The following is a 20,789-nucleotide window of genomic DNA, read 5'->3' as shown; positions in this document are numbered from 1 at the left end:
TAATTTCTGGCACTCCACCAGCTTTTCCTAGGGCAGACATCCAACACTAAGCAGTCTGCTGTGACTTCTTGAGAGACAGTGGCCAGTTTGGAGCCCATCATTCTGTATCTCTTAGAGACATTTTCCCCTTTATCCACTTTGAATTCCATCAGCCATTTTATTCCCTACAATAGAGAGCCTTAACAGTGAGCACTCATTTTTACCAACTAGCTTACTGTACCTACAACTGAGCACGTGTGTCCATAGTCTGCCTTAATAATTGCAAACAGGTTCTTTCTAGAAACTGAACTAGAAAACAAAGACCCCATCTCTCTGAATTCACAGGGTTCTGATTAGCAGACTCCCCTGGATTTAGACCCATGCCAGGCTACTGTGATTCTGTAGATGTAGCAGTCCCAGCAAGGACTGAGTCACAAATTAAAAAAGCACTGTATTGACAATTGTGCCTCCTGATAGAGACCTTCCTGGCTGCCACATAACCCAAGACATCTTCCAGAAATCTTGGGCCAGATCAATCAGATGGTCAGTCCCTGATCTCCCAGCTAGCCAAGCTTGGTGCACAGTATTCTGAAGCCAGAATGAGTTAGCTACCCTACAAATATCAGAGGACCTGCATGAGAGCAAGCTGAAAGTAAGGGTCCAAATATCAGCCTGTGAAGTTTTATGACTGTAGGAAACCAGATAACTGTTAAACACATAAGGAAAGCAAAGAAGATATTCACATAAACAAACTAGAAAACCCACTATGCAAACACAGAGAGCTGCTGATGGACCAGAACACACCAACAAGCACAGCTGGTACTACATAGACACAAGATCTCTTTAAATTTTCTCACATTTTATTATTTTCTAAGGAACCAAAAGGTTATCATATTTAGGTATTAACATATTTAGGGTCACATTTTTTTCTGCAAGTCTCACAGTGAGTAAACTTGTCACTTGGCTACAATCAGTTTGGAGCTAAGTTTTAGAGAAGAGCGATAAATCACATTTACAGTGAAAATGCTGACAAACTCAGTTTCAGAGCACTGTTACAGCATGTGCAAATGTAAAGCCACAGCTAGAAGAGCTCTATCAGTAAACTGACATTCTAGGTAGTATGCTGACTGACTGATTGGATCTGAAATGTATCTGACATGGCAAGCACAGACCAAAACATCCCATGGTTCAAAGAAGCTGAAAAGTATACTGATGGAAAACAACGAGTTGAACAGTCATCAAAGGAAAAGTCTTGGCCCTGCCTATTGCTCCTAGACATGCTAGTTCCATGCTATGTTCTCCTCATCCTGTTTTCTGTTTTAATTGGATACATTGCACAGAGGCAGGCAGTATGATTTTTAATGCAATTCCAACAAGTTTTGAGTTACTTTCAACAGATCACAGTTACTGAATTACTTCAACACTTCAAATGTTTCTAGCAGACAAATGTTCACCTACATGCTTTGCTGTTTTCCTTAAAGTGGGGGGGTGGGACACACGACAGGATGCAGGCAGCCAAGGATACCTCTTTTCTGCTGTGGCATAAGGAATAAGCGAACCTTGCAAGAGGCTGGGAGAAGAAAGCAAAAGCCTGAATGCCAATTTCAAGTTTCTCAATTCACATTTGGAGTGTCTTTTTCAGGGTGTCCAAAGCATCACCAGTTCCATCTCTAACAAATGTATCATGCATTAGCCAACATGCCAAAGGAGATCACGGTGTGCCTCAGGGCTTTTCTGTGCTCTAGTACCAACACATTCACTGAGGAGATCCTACTCCAGACACAAAGCTTTTGAATCATGACTCCATCAGAGCTGAGCCCACCATTCACCTGAATTGTTGGTCAGATGAGCTGTGTTCATGTGGCGTGACATGACAGCAGTTACGGCAAAAATGAAGGAGCACAGGGGCCGTGAAAATCTCTGGGATTTATTTTCTGTAGTAGTCGGTGATGAACAATGCAATTTTATTGGCAATCCTGACATTGGCAATCCCTTTGCATGGGCAGATGGTTTGCCACTCTGTGCCCCAATACTTGTGTTGACTGTTCCAAGGACCAAGAATGATGACCCAGCCTCATGGCCTTTATCTGCTCAAGGGGAACTATCAAGCAAAGGTGTCTTCTCCTGAGAGCTGGGTACTCCTCCAGCATCCATCCATCCCCACTCCCAAGGAATTTAGACCCAGTCACAGGGATGGACACAGAGCACTCTCCTCACAGGGCCTGATCAAACAGGTCATGCTGCCAGCAGAGTGAGCTGCATCCCAGAACCATGGAATACTTCAGGTTGGAAGGGTCAGCGTTCAGAAAGAGCCCTAAGAGGGTAAAGCTGAAAGTTGCTAGAGCCCAGCCCAGTTACACCACAGGTCTTCAGCACCACCTGGCCAGAGAAAATGGGCCTGACAGCTGAGGAGGCAGCGAGCAAGATTATTAACAGGGTCACCATGAAAGACATAAATGAAAAGTACAGGGAGATGATTATGTCTTTTGTGGAGGGGTCAGAGACTTAGCCTAGTCTGCTTAGCCTAGAAGAGACCAAGGAAGGCCAAATGGTGTGGATGTAATTCCCCCTCCACCACCTGCCACGTAGAAGATAATTTAGAAATGGCCACGTGGGATATAGGAGACAGGTAAACAGTCATTAAACATTCTTCTCAACAAGAAGATGCTGTTGGGTGGTGATTTTACAAGGCAGAAGTCTTCAGCAAAAGCAAGCAGGCTGAATACCCAGTAAGTCAAATGGGTGATTTTCTATAGGTTGAAAAATATTGACAGGCAATTTAAGATTATTCAATTTAGAAGCTTCAGACTGAACGAGCCAAGCAAGCTATTGACCTTCTGTCTTAATGATGAAGTTTATAAAAATGTGTTAAAATGGCCTTAAACCAGAGTAATCAATTTTTGACTCCTAGAAAAAGCAGAAAATACTGAACCCACTTACAGCCCTTTTTTTTGAAACATGAGAAAAAAATTCCCTATAAATTGAGAAAATACAGAGGAAAGACAAGATATTAATATTGGCATATGCCTTTCCTACAATTTAAGGACTAATTGCACAGCCTCCAAATACAAGGAAGTAGCTCTGCAAACCCTCAGTTCCTCACCACACTAGCACAGGCAGGCTGCAGTATCAGAAACAGTACTGTAAAATATTGCAGCATTTTAATGTATGGCCCCACCACCACATATTATGGAGTTTCCAGCTATGATAGTGTGGTCAAGTTAAATACAGTCACATCTTTGATGTGCAGCTTTACCCTGAATAACCTCTATGGGGAAAATTACAAAGCCACAGCAGAGCTCAAAAAACACAGGGCACCAGATCACAGGGGAGAGGGCCTTGGAAAGAAGGGAAAGGCAGGAGGGAACATTTGGGATAAATGGCAGAAAATTGAGGCACTTCTCTGACCAAACCACGGCCTTCAGCTGCCCCACTGAGCACCACACATGCTCATGGGTGAGTACAGAGAACAGAGCTGGCCAGGGGCACAGGCAAAGGGAGGCTCGGGGTGACACGGACAGGAGCTGATACCCAACCACCAGGGCTTCCCACCCTTCCACCACAGCCAGACTCCTTCTTCTCCTTTCCTCCTCCATTCTCTTCCTCTGAGGGGTAAACCACAGCCCAACATCCCACTCCCTGCTCCTTCCCACAATGACTCTCCCTTTAGAAAACAATTTCTTTTGGTATGAAATATCATGTGCCTGCTCCCCCTTCAAGTTTTCTTGGAAAGTCTGGGCAAAATTAGTTCAGCTGCTCAGCTATGTCAGAAAAGGGGAAAAAAAATCCCAGCTCTTTCCCTGCAAGCTGCAAATGGAATTTTTGCCAAAATTGGCTCTATATAAAAAAATGTTAAACTCACATCTCTGTTTCCAGTGAGTCTTAAAGGTCCCTCCAATAAATTTACTTGTTAGTACAGATGTTGAGGCTGTGGAAAAAGCAGGAGGGAAGCATCACTGCCTCTGGAATATTCATCTGGAATATTCATTTGAAACTGAGCTGAAACATCTCTGTTAAAAGATGCTTCTCTGCTAACAGCTCAGAAGTTTGGGCAGATAAGCCTCATTAACTGTAACAACCCCACATCCCCTTACTTCTTGAAGGAAACAAGATTTGATTAGGTAAAACACTGGAAGCCTTAAACTTCTGGGTAAGAAACTACATTTCAGAAGACAGGACACCCTGGAAACCAGCCCTAACAGTATAGGAGCATGTATGGTTTCTATTCTTGGTTTCCCTTAAGTTCCCTTCTTCACAAAACAGAGGGGGAATTCCCCTTCAAAACCCATGGTTTTACTGCCTCAGAGCTCTAATCCATATCTGAAGAGTCAGGGATGCTACAGGGTTTTCCTCCTCATGTCAGGCACAGCTGAGCTTTGCAGCAGCAGATTCCCAGTGCTGCTCTTTGCCTCTCTGTTCAGAAAATTTTAAGATTAAGGGGAAAAACTTTAAGGTTTTCCTTAACGTTTGGAACTGCAAAAGAAACAGTGAATGAGTCCAGAGAGAGCAGAGTTGCACTGTCAGAAGGGAAGTGCCCTGCTACACAATTACTCCTATAAAGCTCTTTCCTGAAAGGGGATGTTCAATGGCATTCAATTAATCTCCCACTGAAAACCTTTTTGAGCCTTCAGCTTGAAATAAAACTGATAAACCCACACTGGAAAAGCCATTAATCTGTTCTAGCATGTCACTTCTCGTGATTCGAGTGAAGGCTGTGAGTCATTTTCACACAGGAGGGTGATGTTTTCCTGTTCACAGGGCACTGGCTTTCACTGCTGCCTAAGATGCCGATGGGCTGCACAACTACACACAAGTTATTTCATCCCCCTGAGAGGAAGCTTCTGCAAGATGGGGAGACCCTTTCCTTGGGGTGATGCTTGAGAGTGAAATGTTAAAAGTGCTTTAGGAACAGCAGCCTAGTGTAACCCTGCCAGAGTTTCTCTTTTGACATTAATAATGATGTGTGAATTTTTAGTTCTGCCAGGCTAGAGAAGAAGAAAGCTGAAAAAAACCCAACACTTGGTGTGTATGTATGCACACACAAAAAATGAATTAAGACACTTTATGTACAACCTCTCACTAAGAGGAGAAATTAACACACACACACCCACACCCCTGTTGGAGACCCTGAAATCTGCAGCGTGATGGCAAAAGCAACCAGGAAAAGGACTGGTACCTCTGGGTACCACTTTTGAGGGTTGAGCACCATGCTGAGCTAGGAGCTGCTCAGGCCTGAGAGAGGCTCAACATGACATAACACCAACCTCCAACAGAAGCAAGATGCCTCTGGACTGTGGAGGAGCCTGGGGGAGAAGCCTTTTCCCCTGCTACAGCACCTGGCTAGTCATAATCCTGTTCACTTTGCCCTCCAGGTCAGCAAACAACTGCTCCATGATGAAGCAGTCTCCAGCCCCAGGAGGTTACAGTGCTCCAGAGGAGCCTGCTCTGTTCAGGCAGATAGGAAGTTCTCCAACCCAGGGTCAACAGTCTCCATCTCCTTCTCCTCTGGTCCCTGTTTAAAAGCTACAGCCACTACCCTAGAAAAGGTACGAGGTGTGTAAGAGAGGCCCCTATGGGCACAGGGGCTGAGCGCTCTTGCAGCCATGTGCTGGAGCTCTGGCATGACATCCCAGTGCTGTCAGGGAGAGCCCCTCCCAGCTGGGGATGATCCTGGGATCCCCCTTTTATGCTAAGTAACCCTTAGGGCACTTCAGTCCTTAATTTCCAAGGCCTCCAGCATATATATCAGGCTAGTGCTGTGCCTTCCTGCACAGATGTCTGACTCAAATTGAGAGACCAGAACCCCTGCCTGGCACATATTTCCATAGGGCACTTCCATATGATCCAGAGGAGGGGGGGAACCCCTCATACCTGTAGAACCCAAGCATGGCAGCCCTGCTGTGCTCCTGCACAGGCAAAGAGCCAAGTCTTGGTGAGCCAGGTGGGCAAGAGCACAGCTCGGCTCACAGCCAGTGCTGGAGAGAACCGAGCCAGCCTTGACTCCAGAGGGAACCAAGGAGAAGAAACCCAGCGTTGGCACTGACAGGATGCAATTCCCCCCCACCTCCATCACCTCATGCAGCAACAGGTTTGTATTTCTATCACTTTAGAGCCTCAATCTTGAAAAAACAGGAGAGGTTCTGTTGGAGAAAAATAAAATAGAAATTTATTTTTCTTTCAGTTTGGAACAACCATTGTCTTTTTGTACTTCAATAATTCATTATGTACCTTCCCCCTCTTGCCACACCTTATTTTCTGATCCTGACAAAACTGCATACCTGATCACTGGAAACCAGAATTCACCCATCCCTAGGATGTACAATCTACTTCAGCACAGGAGATTCAAAATATCCTCCCCTTAATGTATGGGTGAGCACACAGAGATTCTAGGTGTGCCAAATTTTCACATTTTTCCAATAGTGGGAAAAATTATTTGAACACAGAACAGGATTTGGGAGAATAAAAAAAAAACTTCCTGTAGACCAGGAGTAAAAAGTCACCTGACTCTGCCTGATGAAGCTGCCTGCAGCTTAGTCATCCTTTATTCTCTGGCAAAGGCACAGAATTATTTATCACAAATGTTTAAAAAAAAAATCTCATTTTCTTTTCTGACTAGTATAAGCTCAAAATTAATTTAGTTTCTCACACTGTAACATTTGCATTAGAATGAAGTTTAAAAATATTTAAGAATTTTAAACCACCAAAATATATTTTAAAAGCTATATGGAAAAAAGCCCCACAGGAGAGTCACCATTTTTTTCCTTTACAGATATATATTCATGTATTTGTACAGAGCACATAATTAAACATCCACACCAGGAAAACAGATTCTGGACTTTGCTTCCACTAACATTAAGTCCAAAAGCACGATTTGCCATGGATTTTCAGCCTTTTGGTGATCGGCATTTTCCAAGGGAGCAAAAATCTGCTTGTTGTCGCCTACGTTCTTTTTGGAAAAGGATTTTTCGCATTTATAGAGGACAAGGGAAAACTGACCTTTTATTACAGCAAATTATGCAGGAAACCTGTCAGACCAGGCGCTTTGAAACCACATCAGCAAAAATTAACAATAAAGGAAAAGCCTCTTTCCCCGAATACACCTCTTAACCCCTCAAGCAAGTTAATCCTCGTTCCTTTATAAGATTAGTCACAACAGCAACTTCCTTTAAACATCCAGGGGGAAAAAAAAGGCAGGGGATGCAAGCAAAACACTATTGCTGCTCTCCCTGCCCGACTGAATGATGATGGCTGCTCACGTAAATGCAGAATTTCGCAGACACCCGAAGGAGCCATTGGAAAGTACAAGGAACAAAGGGCCTTCTTTAGTTATAAAGCTCCATCTGGCAGCATTTCTACTGGAGATGCCAGCCGGGAGATCAGCACAGAGCCAGCAGGCAGCCTCTGCACCTGCAAACCCTCTGCTTGCAGAGAAAATGTGCCGCTTTCTTTTCCAGCAGAAACTCTGCACGACAGAGCTGGGCTCTACGACTGCAGCACAAGAGCAACTGGCATTTTTTTTTTTTTCAAAGAATTATGTTGCTTACCTGCAATGCAACATCATTTAGCCCAATCCCAAAGATTTTAATAGCATCCTTCCTCGGGTGGTATGGCTACACCAGCAGTGATGTCATGGGGAGGAAGCAGTAACAATCATGTGACTGCATCCTCCGTCTATAGGATATCTGATCGGGGAGATGCACCAGCCTGCAATCCTGCGGGATTAAACCGCAAGCCTCTTTGCCCTGCCCTGCCTCTTCTGGCACCATTGGAACACGCTGCTTTTTTTCCTTCCTTACCTGAGCTAATCAGTCATTCTGTGCATTTTTTATGCAACATTTTTCACGAGGTAAAAGCATGCTGTGTGCATGCCAGCAAGTATTCCTGTGACTCCGCAGGCCAGGTTGCTGCTCTGTGAAACATGTAATCACAGCAGCTTGGAAATGAGACACACTGCAATTTCACCATCCCTTGTCTTTTTCTGGCACTGCATTTCAAGCTTATCCAAATTGACTTCCCTCCATGGTCTGTGTCATATTCATGCTCTGCAAGCCTCCCTCAAAGGTTTCATCCTTGTTATCTTCACTTCTTAATTCTTCCCTGCCTCCCTCCTTCCCCTCCATCCTCTTCTGCCTTTTCTTCAATGCAACTGCCGCTGCTTGAAAGAGCCTCTCCTATATGCCAGGCTACTTCTCCTTTCCAAAACATCTGCTTAAGCTTTCCCAAATACTGAAAACCTAGAACTTCCTAAAATACTTTTTTGAAAAGGCAATAAGCCTTTCACATTTTGGTTAACTGTGTATAGCATCTCAACTGTAATCTTGGGGTTTTTTTGGTTGCTGTTTTTGGGGGGGGGTTGTGTTTTTTGAGGGGCAAGGGGAGTGTTTAAGAATTTTATCATACTCGGCAATGTATTTGATTTCTACAAGAAGGTAAGAATTGCAAATGTTCTGACTACACGGATTTTGTACAAGCCACTAGGGCTGAATTCTGCAAGGCAGAGGTTGTAACTGTTCTTTCTGAAGACCCTGTACATGTTTGTATGTGTGCAGTGTGTTGTTTTTCAGGACATTCCCCTTACTGCTCACCTTTCTGTATTTGAATATTGTGCAGACTGGTTTTACCCCTACAGGTAACCAGGGAGGGGCTTTGTATTTCCAAGCAGATGTAACAGCTGAGTAGAGGGAGGTGTTGCACAAACACCCATGAAAATACCCACAGGTGACTGAAGGCATATAGGTGACTTCCACTCACTTCAAAGTTGAAGGAATTCAATTCTGGAAGACCTTTTTGTCCCAGTGTGCTTGAGCAGTAACTTACAGATGTGCCATGTACTTCTGATAGGAACTTCCCATGCAAAGCCACACACTGGATTTGACTGAGAAATTTGAACAGTTAGCTTGCTTCACCTGAAGTTCCCACACCTTTCTGGAGCAAGAATCATGCCTTTAGAGAAAAGGTCTGATTATGCATTTCACACACAGCACTGCAGATCATAATCCTCTACCACTCATAGACCAGTAACAGCTCCAGGCCTTCATAACCATGTCCCTGAAATGTGGAAAAGTGATACAAGTGCCAGCTTCCTGCCAGTGTCTATTCTTTGTGTCCATTAAAATCAGTATTAATAGGCCAATTGAATTTGTGAAGGAAGCTAAACACTGAGAACTTGATTTATTTTCTTGATAATACAATTGCAATTTCCTTCAATCAGTTTATGAGAGGAAAATAAGGGAAACAGGAAGTAGCATTTACTTGGTGAACCACCTACACCTGGGAACTTCTATGCCAAAGATACACACTTGAACACAAACACTGTGCCCTAGACACAAAATAGTAATTTTGTGTGCATAACAAGTGAGTGTTAGGGTCTCAATCCTACATGTTTTTCCTGAACAAACTTTCCTAAATTAATTTCCTGTTTTTATCTTGTCTACTACCAGCTGATCTCATTAAATCTCCTACTGCATGTACATTTTTAGCTGGATGGTCAAACTGCAGACAAACTAAAGGGACAAAATACATGACTCTCTGATACATGATTGTTGAAAATACAATAGATATCCATGCTCAAATGTAAGAGATTTTCAGAAATTGTAAGCAATCAGAAGCTTTGAAATCCAAGAATATGGATATTTTCCAAGTGCAAGCAAATGATTTCACTGACATTTACAGACTCCAAACCAAATCAACTTTACTCCTTGGTATTTTCTCCCAATGCTACACAGTCAATTGAGTGATCCCACAGAAAAAAATATATTCTTCACATGATGCTTCAGACAAGGGTGTTCTTGCTTTTGTTAGCCTGCAGTTCTCAAGTCTCTCCACAAATGCTTTTTCCTCTCAAAGATGTATGACACTATAGGCATAAAGGAGGTTGGAGTCAAGCTGTGATGAGCCCTCTTCCCAAAAAATTCAAAGTTCAGTTTTACATCCACTGAAAGCAAAATACATAGGTCATCTAACTCTTTAAAAAGAAATGATTCTTTTTATACTGCACTTACCTTTAAGTCCTGCAAAGTGCTTAGAAGAACTGCAGCAAGAAATATAAATAAGACTTCATTCTTGCAAGAGAAAACCCGACATACCCATTACAGCTTCTGTTGTTGCTCCTGACGGCAGCGAGACAGGGACGGCTGCTGTTCCAAATGCCTATTTCTAGCAGACTGTTTAAAAATAACCTAAACTCTGTCATACCCTTGATGCCTTGCAAATACTGGAGAGACAGGAGTCACATGTCCTTGCTATGATTTTGCCTGTCCTCCTGCAGCTTGCAGTGTTGCAGAGGGAAACAGAAATGGCCATTCTGTAATTATTCAAAATTCATGTTTCTTTCGTGAAAGCAGCAGTAAGTGCCAGCCTAAAAAAAGTGAACCACTATTCTTTTGAGTGGTTTCCACCTTGGAATTAGTCATAAGTAATATATTACAGAACTAATAATGTCAACTTGCTTTCCATACTAATTTAGAAAGTGCAAATGTTTGTTACGAAAAAAAGGCAGTTCAACGTGTTTTAAGTAGAGCTACCCAAGAATTCTGGGAATATTCAACTATGAACTTCTGTTACAGCTGTCAACTTATCATGAGTGATAAGCACATAGAAGAACATATCTGCCATTCCTTACACTCTGCATCTCTTTCAGGTCTTAAGTATAACCCCTCTAGATCTTCAGTTTCCCAGATTTTCTCTCTTACCTTTACTTGAAAGCTCATTACATTAACTTAAATTACAGTGTTATTCAAAATACTATTTTTTTTTTCATTAAATCATCAGGAATGTGACAAATATAAAAGATTCAATAAATATCTTTAACATATAAGAAAGTCCTTTTTCTGTTTATGGCAAATTATTTTATTTTATAGAAGAAATACTTTCAAATAATACAAAAATGACACAATCATACAGAACTGTGACAAAAACAAGAGAGATGAATACTGAATATAACTCATTACCACATAAAGACAGAACTCATTATAGCAGTCAGAATCACAGACCCACAAGATACACCGACGACATCTCACAGCGGTCACAATTTAAAAACCTCCTGGCAGAGAGACCACTGGACACTGCCCCTTGGTTATAGTCACAGAACAATTTAGGGTGGAAACAAGGTCCCTACCACAATCCCTGCTCAAAGCAGGCCTAATGTGACCAGGATGCTCTGGGCTATATCCAGTTATGTCCTCATCCACATTATGGATAGAGTGTTCCACCTCTCTGCACAGCCCCTTCCAGCACCTGACCAGCCTCACAGGAACATGGTGGTGTCTGTTCTTCATACACAGCAAGCACTTCTGGTGTTACTGCATGGTAACTTTGGATAAACACTACTGTATGACAGCCTCCCCTGGAAATGAGACACAAAATTCTGACTAACTGGTCTTTTAAAGTAATGAGCACTGAAAAGCTTGTTGGCCCTAGACTTTTACCCAAACACTACAAATTTCTCACATGATTTGGTTTTTATCTGCATAGTTTCTGAATAAGTCTAGTTGTGCCCAAGGAATCCAATAAACACCCACCAAAACTTACAGTCAAAACAGGCTTCAGGATGAATAGCACAATAAATGCTAAATATACTTCAATTTCATATAAATTTCTATATGATCGCAACACTTGATGCCTGTAATGACTATAGGCCATATTAGGAAACAGGAAATACTACCTAAAATATTTGTGTTTATTAACATTTTTGCTTATGATCTTTTTTCCCCATTACTTTTTGCCTCAGGGTGGATAAGTAAAAGTAATTCAATTTCTCTTCCAGGTTTTCCTGACCTTTGACAAGGTAACGGAGTCTAAGAAAGAAAACTTACTTACAGAATATTTGAAAACATTCTGATAGGTCTGTTTGTTTTTTGGCCTTTGTTCTGATTTCCTGACATAGAAAAATCTGGAACCAATTTGATCTTCAATTAAGAGACAACGTGTTCTTCCTTCGGGGATATTTCAGTAATTTGCAAAGTCAGTCTTGTGTTGGGCACCTCTCTTTGCAGGTAACGTATAATTAGGAAAATATGAGAAACTCTATTATAGTAGCTTAGTAAAGAAGGATTTTTACATACTTGCAGGATGCAAGGACACAAAACTGGCATTCTCGGGAATTTAGGGTGACAGTCTTTCATGAAAATGGATGGTTACAAATAAAATTATTTCTTATCAGATTTTAGCTGGTCCAGCTAGCAATCAAGTGAGCTGTACCAGAATTATACACCCTCCTCCTGGAAAGTGTCACTGCTCAACAGAACTTGCTTGCAGTAACCACAAAGCACATCCTTTAGTATGAACATGTGTTTAAGCACCCTTACTTAAAGCAGCTGCTTTTTGAAACCAGAACATCTGTGCTTTCCTGAATCAGATGAGAATCTGTAGAATGTAATAGTAATTACTGTAATAGTTCATTAGCAGGCTTTCCACACAGCTAGCTCAAACTGCTCCTTAAGTTCCCTTTTCATTAAACAGCAAAACAAAGACCTGTCACCCTTTTCCTTCCCCCGTTTAAACTGAGGATCTAGTTAAGAGTATAAAGATACTTTAGACACAACAGAAATGAAAACAATCTATTAGTGCACAGTAAGAACATGCAAATGAATTCTGCAACGTTTAGCATCACTTCTAATTAGTGTTAAACACATTGCAGGTGATAATATTTTGCTATAACACAGACAGTGCTAAAGAATACAATGTACATAATAAGCTACAGATAATAAAGCTGAAAAAGTGACAATTTTAGAACATAGTATTTTCATTTCAGGTATCAGAAACAAAACCAGCTCAATGGTTCCATTCTACTGTATGACAAATACTGAGGAACAAATTTCAGTCTTAAAATACATCTTAAAGTAGGTATTTTCCTTCAAGGAAAAAAGGCACTATAAATAAATTACACTACAGTGAATTTGCCTGAACTCACTTTGTTTCTGTCTTCCAGCCTTTAAGTCAAATAAAACAGCATAAAAACTGTACACGCTCTTAACAGGATAGTCGATCTTTTATAAAATAAGTTGTCTTCAGAGATGTCAGTTTCACAACAAGGAAAAACCAAGCCTTGTTGCAGTCGCTATTATAAAATATATGTATATATATTTATATATATGTTTTGTTTATGTTTACTTTTTTAACTTTTTTAATTTTTTTACAAAACGTGTATATTAGCTTTTGCACATTTTTTTTTTAAAGAAAACTTGTCTAATCTAAGAACTTCATTAAAATAAAAGCGATAAATACTTCATGTTTACAATGCAACATGTCATACATCATCAGCTGGCAGAGGAGGTATGTTAATCCTTGGTCTTGTAAAAAAAGCTATCTTCTCTCTGTGATCAAAGCAAGAGAAAAAAGAAGTAAATAAAATTATGCCTAAGTTCTCCCTTCTCCCCACAAGAACATGGTTTCTTTACTCTGGTTAATGGTTAGTATTTGTTATTTATGTACTGAAGTGGCCTTTTATTTGAGTACAACAGACTTCCAAAAACTACTAAACCTCACTATATACTTCTGCCAACATTCCATTGAAGACAATTACTGTTTTTGAAAACCTGGGCGGAAGCTTTCTATAACTCACAGAACTTCAGTCATAGTTAATTGTAAAAAAGTTTCACAGGACAAGTTCTGCAATGCAAAGTTCACCCTTGTATGTTTTGCAAATAACGTCTACAAAAAAGAAGGGGGGAAAAAAAAGATGGTAACTCTGGAAACAGAGTCCAAAGAAAAGGCTTATTGAAAGAAAATTCCAGTATTATTGAGTAATTTTTAGGGAGAGTGTGCTAGTAGCAATTTATATGTATTACATTAAACAGATCATTTATGCCCACAGGCTTGTATTGAAGAACTGGACTTCATAGCAACTAGGCTAAGTTGGAAGAATCACCTAAGCTATGTTTATATTTGAAGTTTTTTAAAATATCATCTATACTAGAATTGTAACACTGTAATTGTAACCTTAGCTTTGTCTCTTTGCAGAACAAAGCATTCAGGAAGAACTCGTGTCCAAATCCAGATACAGTTTAAAGTTACTGGTTAATTACTTCTGATTAAAATCAAAAGAGACACAACATTTAAGCTAAATGTTTCAGAAAGCTTTAACCTGACTAATGAACTGTTGCTATACTATTTCAGTATGCATTACCACTTACCTAAAAGTCTGCACCTGAATAGGTTCCTTCTGATTTTGCCCACGCAACTGGTATATTTCTTTTGATGCTTTCTTTAGCATCTTTTCAGCTGCTTGCTCTTGGTGATGTTCAAATTTGGTCTGTCTGGTCTGAAAACAAGAAGATAATGCATAAAATGGACATTTAAATAAACAGAACACAAGAATATTCACAGTAAAAGAATGGACTTTTTCCCCACCCACCACAGTGAAACCACACTAATACTGTCTGAAATAGCTGAACATCTAAAAACTATAAATGCAAAAGACTGAGTTGTTTCACTTATTAATGCTCTTCAGAAAGACATGTAATAAATTAACAAAATTTACTGCACATAGATCTGTCAAACAAGATGTTACTATAAAGCTGGGCTCAGGTTTTGACTGTGATAATCCCATGTCAATTTTGTCTGTCGAGCAGTTTTGCCACCTTTTTCTACTTCTTTCTCCAAAAACATGGAAAAAAATTACATGCTTAGGGAATATTCCAAATACTTGTAAAAGAATAAATATCAAATCAGCAAAATTTCTTTTAAATATCAGAAGACAGAAAATTATTAAGTTACAGAAAGAAATACCTAAACAAAAACAAATGAGCAACAAATAAACAAATAATTTTTGTTGTGCTAACTTCAAGAATATAAAAGAAACATTCACTGTTCAAGATTCTGTACAAACAGTTCTTTAGACATCTTATCAAAATGAAGACATTTTGAAACAAGAAGTTTCTGAGCAAACTGAGTGCTTGTGTCATATTACCATACCTGCCTTTCTGCTTCCTTCAACAAGTTTCGAAATCTCTCATCCCGAAGGACCCAGTGGGGTAAATCTGTCTGCCCTCGGAGCTGGGCATCTTCCAGACGCTGTCTCAACTCTCTTAAAACACATATCTCCTCATTCAGCTGTCTCTGTCGAGTTCTGGATGCCTGGAGATCCAGCTCCAGGTCTAAGGATGTCCTCGCCATAACTTCAGCCAAAGATGATCTGCAGGACTGTTGAGTTATTAGGATTCAAATAAATGCACAATATATTAATCTCAACATAGTTTACTGGTCTGTATTTAGCTCTATACGCCATACAATTGCTGTACTTACTCCACACACAAAATCTTTTCCACACAAACTTTTGGAGATTATTTACATTGCCCAGAAAAGGCTTGATAATGTACAGTATAGAAGACACCTACAGCTAAATTTTTCAATTAATACTTTCTACTACTTCCTTTTACAGTTTGCTTTCAACTTACAAATGAACCTAATGAAGTTTTTGGACTAAAATTCCACGTTAAAATGATAATAGAGGAGATGCAATAAGAAAAACTCAACGACATAATGGTATCAGAAAAATACTGTACTGAACAAGACTCCTCTTAAAAGGCTTCATTCAATATTGGTTTTAAGATACATTCTGAATCAAAATGGGAGGCATGGCTGTCTACCTGCCTATTCCAGCAAGGCATTAACTTCTGCTGACCAGACTACATTTTACATAATTTATATACACAACATTAATGCCTCATCTGCCCTTCTCTGCCCACTTGCTTGACAGCATAAGCGGTGGCATGGGGGCAAAAAGAGAGCTTAACCTATTCATTCCTGCTGAATATTTGGGTCTGAAATACTATTATTTATTAGGCTGTACGGGAGGGGAGATGTATGTCTCAATGCCACATTCACACACACATCTTTGAACCTGCACCCTGCATCATAAACCAGATTTGAAAGATTTTGAAAGAAACTTTACATCTAAATCAATCAATATAAATAATAATATAATATAATTAATATATAAATTCAGTCCCCATTAAACTAATTTTTGTCTGCCACATTTTTTTTCTCTCCTTTAAAATTGATCACAACTTTAACTTCTTTATGTCTACCTTTTAGCTTAGAAAGTCCAAAACAAATCAAAAACATGCACCCTGCCCCAATTACACTGCAGAAGTTTTGTACATTTCCTAAAAGTATCAGAATGTACCTGCAGACGTCTAAAACTCTGAAGTACAAAAGTACCATTGTTCTAGCAACTTCATGAAAGCTAAAGGCCATTTTCCTAGGCATACCTGCTTATACCGCAGAGTCCTCCTCTCCAAGGTATTCCGGACAAAAGGGGACTTCCTTGGCAGGGTTGAACTGTCACTGTCACTGCGATACAGCTGATTAGAAAAGACATTGAAAATAAAGATAGCTTGCAAATCATCTTCATTAAGAAATTTGGGGTTTTCTTTTTTTTTTTTTTTTGGTCTTTTTTCTTTTTTAAATACACTGAGATTTCTTTTTTAAAATACAGTGAAACTATCTTGTTTTAAGCAACCATTTTTTTTTCAGTTATTTATAAACATTTAGATATAATAATGCTCATATGGTAGTTACAATGATTCAAGAAAACTTACAAACCATCAATGTTTTACAGGTAAGTTTCACCAACCATTATACTAAATACCCAAGACAATCTTACCTAAAAAAAGAGGGAGGGAGGACTTAAAAGCAATAATATTTCATCCTAAAACATTTACTGTCATGGGTACAAACAATACAGTTTCCCACCTTCTCCCCACATCTGATTTTAAGTGCAGGTTAAGTGAGCACAAAATTTAAAAATCATTTCCTGAATTTTCAAACTCAAACTCTCAGAAGCTTATGAAAGAGTACAACCACAGCTATGATAATATTGCAAGAACAATACCCATGTATCAATCTGCAATACCATGAGTCAACTGCTTATAAGTCTTCTGCCACTGAAAGCAGCAAACAATACATGTGACCTTGAAAACTGCTGTGCTGGTCCTCAATTACTTGCACCACTGCACCCAGGAATCCTATGTCTCACAATAACAGGCACCTTCTGACTGATATTCATGACAGCAATCAGAGTCATATGAATATTTATGCAATGACCCTATGATTAAGCATTCAGTGCCTTTTTTATGTACATGAAAATTAAACATGGCTTCTAAGCTAACTGCTTATACACCTCATTAGATAGCATTGTAAAATCAACCACCCACACCTAACATCTAAGGTTGCAAGGGAAAAGAGCTTAATACCTAATTTATCATATATTCTTAAATTTCAAATTAAATCCATCCAGGTAAAAACTCTTAAAAAAGAGCCAGGGAAGCTCTTCCCCACTGCACTGTTTAAGATCAATTAAAAATTATTCATTAGTATTAAAAAGTAATGTATGTTTCTTATAAATGCAATGAAATCTTATACTGAAATTGTCAAAAATGTATAATATACTTGTGTGTGGAGACCCCTTCCCCCTCCTCCTTTTCAAGCTTTACTCACTCTGCAAACATATTGACTTCGTGCTCCAGGCGAAAAGGTCTGGGAACGAACAATTGTGCTACTGCGAACAAAAGCAGAACCCCGTGGCCTGCGGCTGGTTCTCTCTTTTGGAAGAATAGCAACTTCTTCAGGAAACAGATCCTCAGTGTTAGTTTCCTTATCCACCTAAAATTTCAACAAAGGACATTTTTTTATTTCTTCCTTATTTTCTCTCTCCTAGCAAAGACAATTAGACATTTCAACAATATCAAAAGTAAACAACTTGCCCTGCTAGCTAGATTCAAATTGTAATGAGCACTGAGAGGATGTATCACCTAACTTTTGTAAGAGTTTTAAAACTGGGTCATTCAAAATTGTGAGATTATCTTTCAGAAGCCTTTGCTGGAGCAATAACAATCATGAGATGCAGCTATATCACAGCTGCATAGCACAAGGACTGCATTCAGGATTGGCAACTGGGCATTACCCAAACTACCACTTGATCTCCAGCCTCAGCAGAAGAAAACTTGAGGCACCTTTCAGTAAGCACATAAACTCTGAAGCAACAACCTTAAAACTAGAGGAACTTAAATGAAGACAAGGAAGAAAAAAGGAACTGAAAGACTGTTATAATTACACAATTATACAAGAACACTAAAATATTCAGAAACACAGAAAACATAGGCTACTCTAGCAAAGCTTCCAAACTTCCAGAAAATTCACTCCTCCATAAGAGGTGTGATCTTCCCTAAAGGCAACAATAACAGATTATGTTCCTCTACTTCAGTGGAGTATCCTTCAGCTTATGAAGGATTATTTCCAGCGTCTCTTGACTACAAAAGATTTTAAATACATCAGTTTCAGCACAATTATTCCATGTTATTGTAAAACTGATATAGTAATGCAAGTCCTAAAATTTCTTTCTTTACAATTCCTTTCAATTTTTTTTTTTAAATAAGAGCAGTGGAATTTGACCATGATCTTTTCTGTTCAAATTTCAGGTAAATACAGAAATTTATACAAGTGCCTATTTATAGATTAGATAAAGGCCACAGTAAAACTAGTTTGCCTCTTGCCAGGATATAAGAACAAAATTCTGTTCAGAAGTAAATAGTAAGAAAACAAAAGAACCCCAGGCCTGAGGAGTGAACTTCTACTACCTCAAAGCCATACAGCTGTCACAAAGTCAGTGCTCATACGTTGTTGCCAATGCTATTGCTCACTCTTTTCTCTCCTGCCCAACTCAGACTCAAACTCCAGGCATAGCGGTAGCTCACAGTGCCAGGCAGGGTGGCAGTTTTCGTGCTGCAGTGTCTTCTCTCATTACCTTTAGTGGTGGAGGCTGCATTTTTCCAGAACCGTACTGGCCTGCTGGAGCTGCAAACATGTGTCCAGCTAATGGATCCCCGCAAAACGGCTCTGGGTAAGGAGGACTAGTCTGGGTGCAGTTACTGCATCCACTGTCAACAGATTCTGCTTGCCAACTCCTAAAGTCAGAACATCACAATAATTTTGCAGGTGTTAAAACCCAATGCAATTATGCATTACATTTACATATGACATTACCTAAGCCAGTTTAAAATTTTACAGTATTATTTCTCCAATAAAAATACAGTATTTTCAACAGGAGAACATAGCACATTTGCATTTCTGCAAATGCAGATAAGCAAGTACATTTAATTGAAAAAAGTTCACCTTCTCTAATTTTCTTAAGGCATGTGTTCTGGTCTTTAGAACAACACTAAGAAAGCAATAACAAAAAGAACAAGAAAAGTCATGTAACAAACCAGGAGTATCATTAGGAATGAAATTGCAACCCTAACCCTAACAATGTGCTGTGTCACCACTAAATTTTATTTACTTTTCTTAAAACAGGGCTGTTATAAAGTCATTACAGCTGCCTCCCTAGCAAAATTCATGTTTGATATAATGTTTCCCCACTCCTCAAATTCCCTAAATTCAACAAGCTATTCAAATAAGGCTTTCTCCTGTTTGCGTATCAAGACATAACAGAATTTTATACTTGTAGCACTAACAGGGAGCAAATCTCATAATTTTTCCTGCTTTATTTCAGACTATACCCATAGTGTAAATATCTTTGCGGAATAATTAGTTATTATCTGTTTGATAATAACTAATTTTTACCTTTCTGATATGGCTTCTGCCTGATCTTCCTTTCTTTCCATCTCCAAGATTTCCTCCTCTGTGTACTCCAGTTTCACTCTCTCTTCTGCCAGCTCTCTCTCAACGGCTTCCAGCTGGGCAGTGGTCCTAGCTAACAGGGCTGTCACTGCATCCTGAGAGGTAAATTAGACTTTAATTAAATCTGTTTGAAAAAATCAATGTATTTAATGTATATTATTCAAAGAAAAAAATAAAAACAAAGACATCAAATGTTCCTTAAAAAACAAAACAAAAAACCAAACCACAACCAAAAAAAATCTGTATTGAATCTTAATGATCAAAAGTATTTGGTATTCAACTTGTCACAGAAACTAGGCAGACTTTACTTGATTGTGGAGCATCATCCACCAAATTAGATCAAAAGAGACCTCTGGAGGTCACCTAATCTGATGTGCTGCCCAAAGCAATGAAGGCATCATAGCCAAGTCAGGCTGTCCAGAGCCCAATCAAGGGCTGAAAACATCTTCAAGGATGAAAATTACACAACCTTTCTTGGCAACCTCTTCCAGTACAGTGGCAGAAATTTTTAATGTGTTTTAGCTGGACTGGAGACATGCATACAGGGTACAATTTCAAACACCTGCCCAGACATGATCAAGTTTTTAATTAGTCTTCTAAAATCTAGCTCTTGCCCCAAGAGTTAAATTAAGTTATTACTTCCTGTGATAACTCAAAAACCTGCACCCAAGGCAAGATAATAATCACCCTGCTGATCAAACAAAGTAAACAAATCACATTTTTAGAGCCATACAGTTTTAACTGTAGTTACATTTCCAGAAGACTGAGGAATACTCTCTTCACATTGGTTTTTGGTCTTTGCTCTCTGGGGCTCTGAACCAGTGAAGATCTGAACAGGGTACCAGTGAAGCTGCATCTCACCAGAACTCTCTGCATCAGTCAGGTTTATCTGAGCAATGCCCTATAAAAAAACAAAAAACATTGACCACAATAAGATACATATACCCTGAAGGATAGACACCTTCTCACTTAAAGAGTATTTTACTTACAGTGTAAAACTCCCACTTCACCAAATACTACTGTCTCTTAAAAAGAGACAGTTTTGTTCTGTTGTGTTATGGTGTTTAAGATTCTGAATTTCTTACCTCTTCTTTACTACTAGGAAGAATTGGAGTAATTTTTTTTAAGTTAAAAAATAAAATTTGTATGATTGAAGTAGACATAATTGACATCTGATAGCTATTAATATT

General features: G+C 39.3%; 2 protein-coding genes across 6 annotated transcripts in view; both read right to left on the bottom strand.

The window, feature by feature from the left end:
- CLCN4 (chloride voltage-gated channel 4) overlaps positions 1 to 10,459 on the bottom strand; it is a 46,110-nt gene extending 35,651 nt beyond the window's left edge. The window contains exon 1 of one of the 2 annotated variants that reach the window (XM_012569621.5): positions 9,981 to 10,459. The gene's annotated coding sequence lies outside the window, so the exon portion shown is untranslated. Of the gene's footprint in view, positions 1 to 7,523; positions 9,932 to 9,980 lie in introns of those variants that run through there. The other variant, XM_030280659.4, reaches the window with a different exon arrangement.
- Positions 10,460 to 10,803: 344 nt separating this feature from the next.
- The window catches only part of WWC3 (WWC family member 3), a 96,594-nt gene continuing 86,608 nt past the window's right edge, over positions 10,804 to 20,789 (bottom strand). For 3 of the 4 annotated variants that reach the window (XM_030280648.4, XM_002188716.7, XM_072933795.1), the window contains exons 16-23: positions 20,333 to 20,500; positions 19,543 to 19,694; positions 18,725 to 18,884; positions 17,419 to 17,583; positions 16,191 to 16,283; positions 14,893 to 15,120; positions 14,112 to 14,239; positions 10,804 to 13,292 (exon numbers count right to left, since the gene is read on the bottom strand). In XM_030280648.4, the coding sequence (XP_030136508.3) occupies positions 13,226 to 13,292; positions 14,112 to 14,239; positions 14,893 to 15,120; positions 16,191 to 16,283; positions 17,419 to 17,583; positions 18,725 to 18,884; positions 19,543 to 19,694; positions 20,333 to 20,500 (1,161 nt within the window). In that variant the 3' untranslated portion in view covers positions 10,804 to 13,225. The remainder of the gene's footprint in view (positions 13,293 to 14,111; positions 14,240 to 14,892; positions 15,121 to 16,190; positions 16,284 to 17,418; positions 17,584 to 18,724; positions 18,885 to 19,542; positions 19,695 to 20,332; positions 20,501 to 20,789) is intronic. The other variant, XM_012569623.5, reaches the window with a different exon arrangement.

This window comes from Taeniopygia guttata, chromosome 1, assembly GCF_048771995.1.
Source record: "Taeniopygia guttata chromosome 1, bTaeGut7.mat, whole genome shotgun sequence".
NCBI classification, from domain to species: Eukaryota; Metazoa; Chordata; class Aves; order Passeriformes; family Estrildidae; genus Taeniopygia; species Taeniopygia guttata.
The sequence above is the reverse complement of the archived record's forward strand: the minus strand, read 5'-3'. Positions and strand labels throughout refer to the sequence as shown.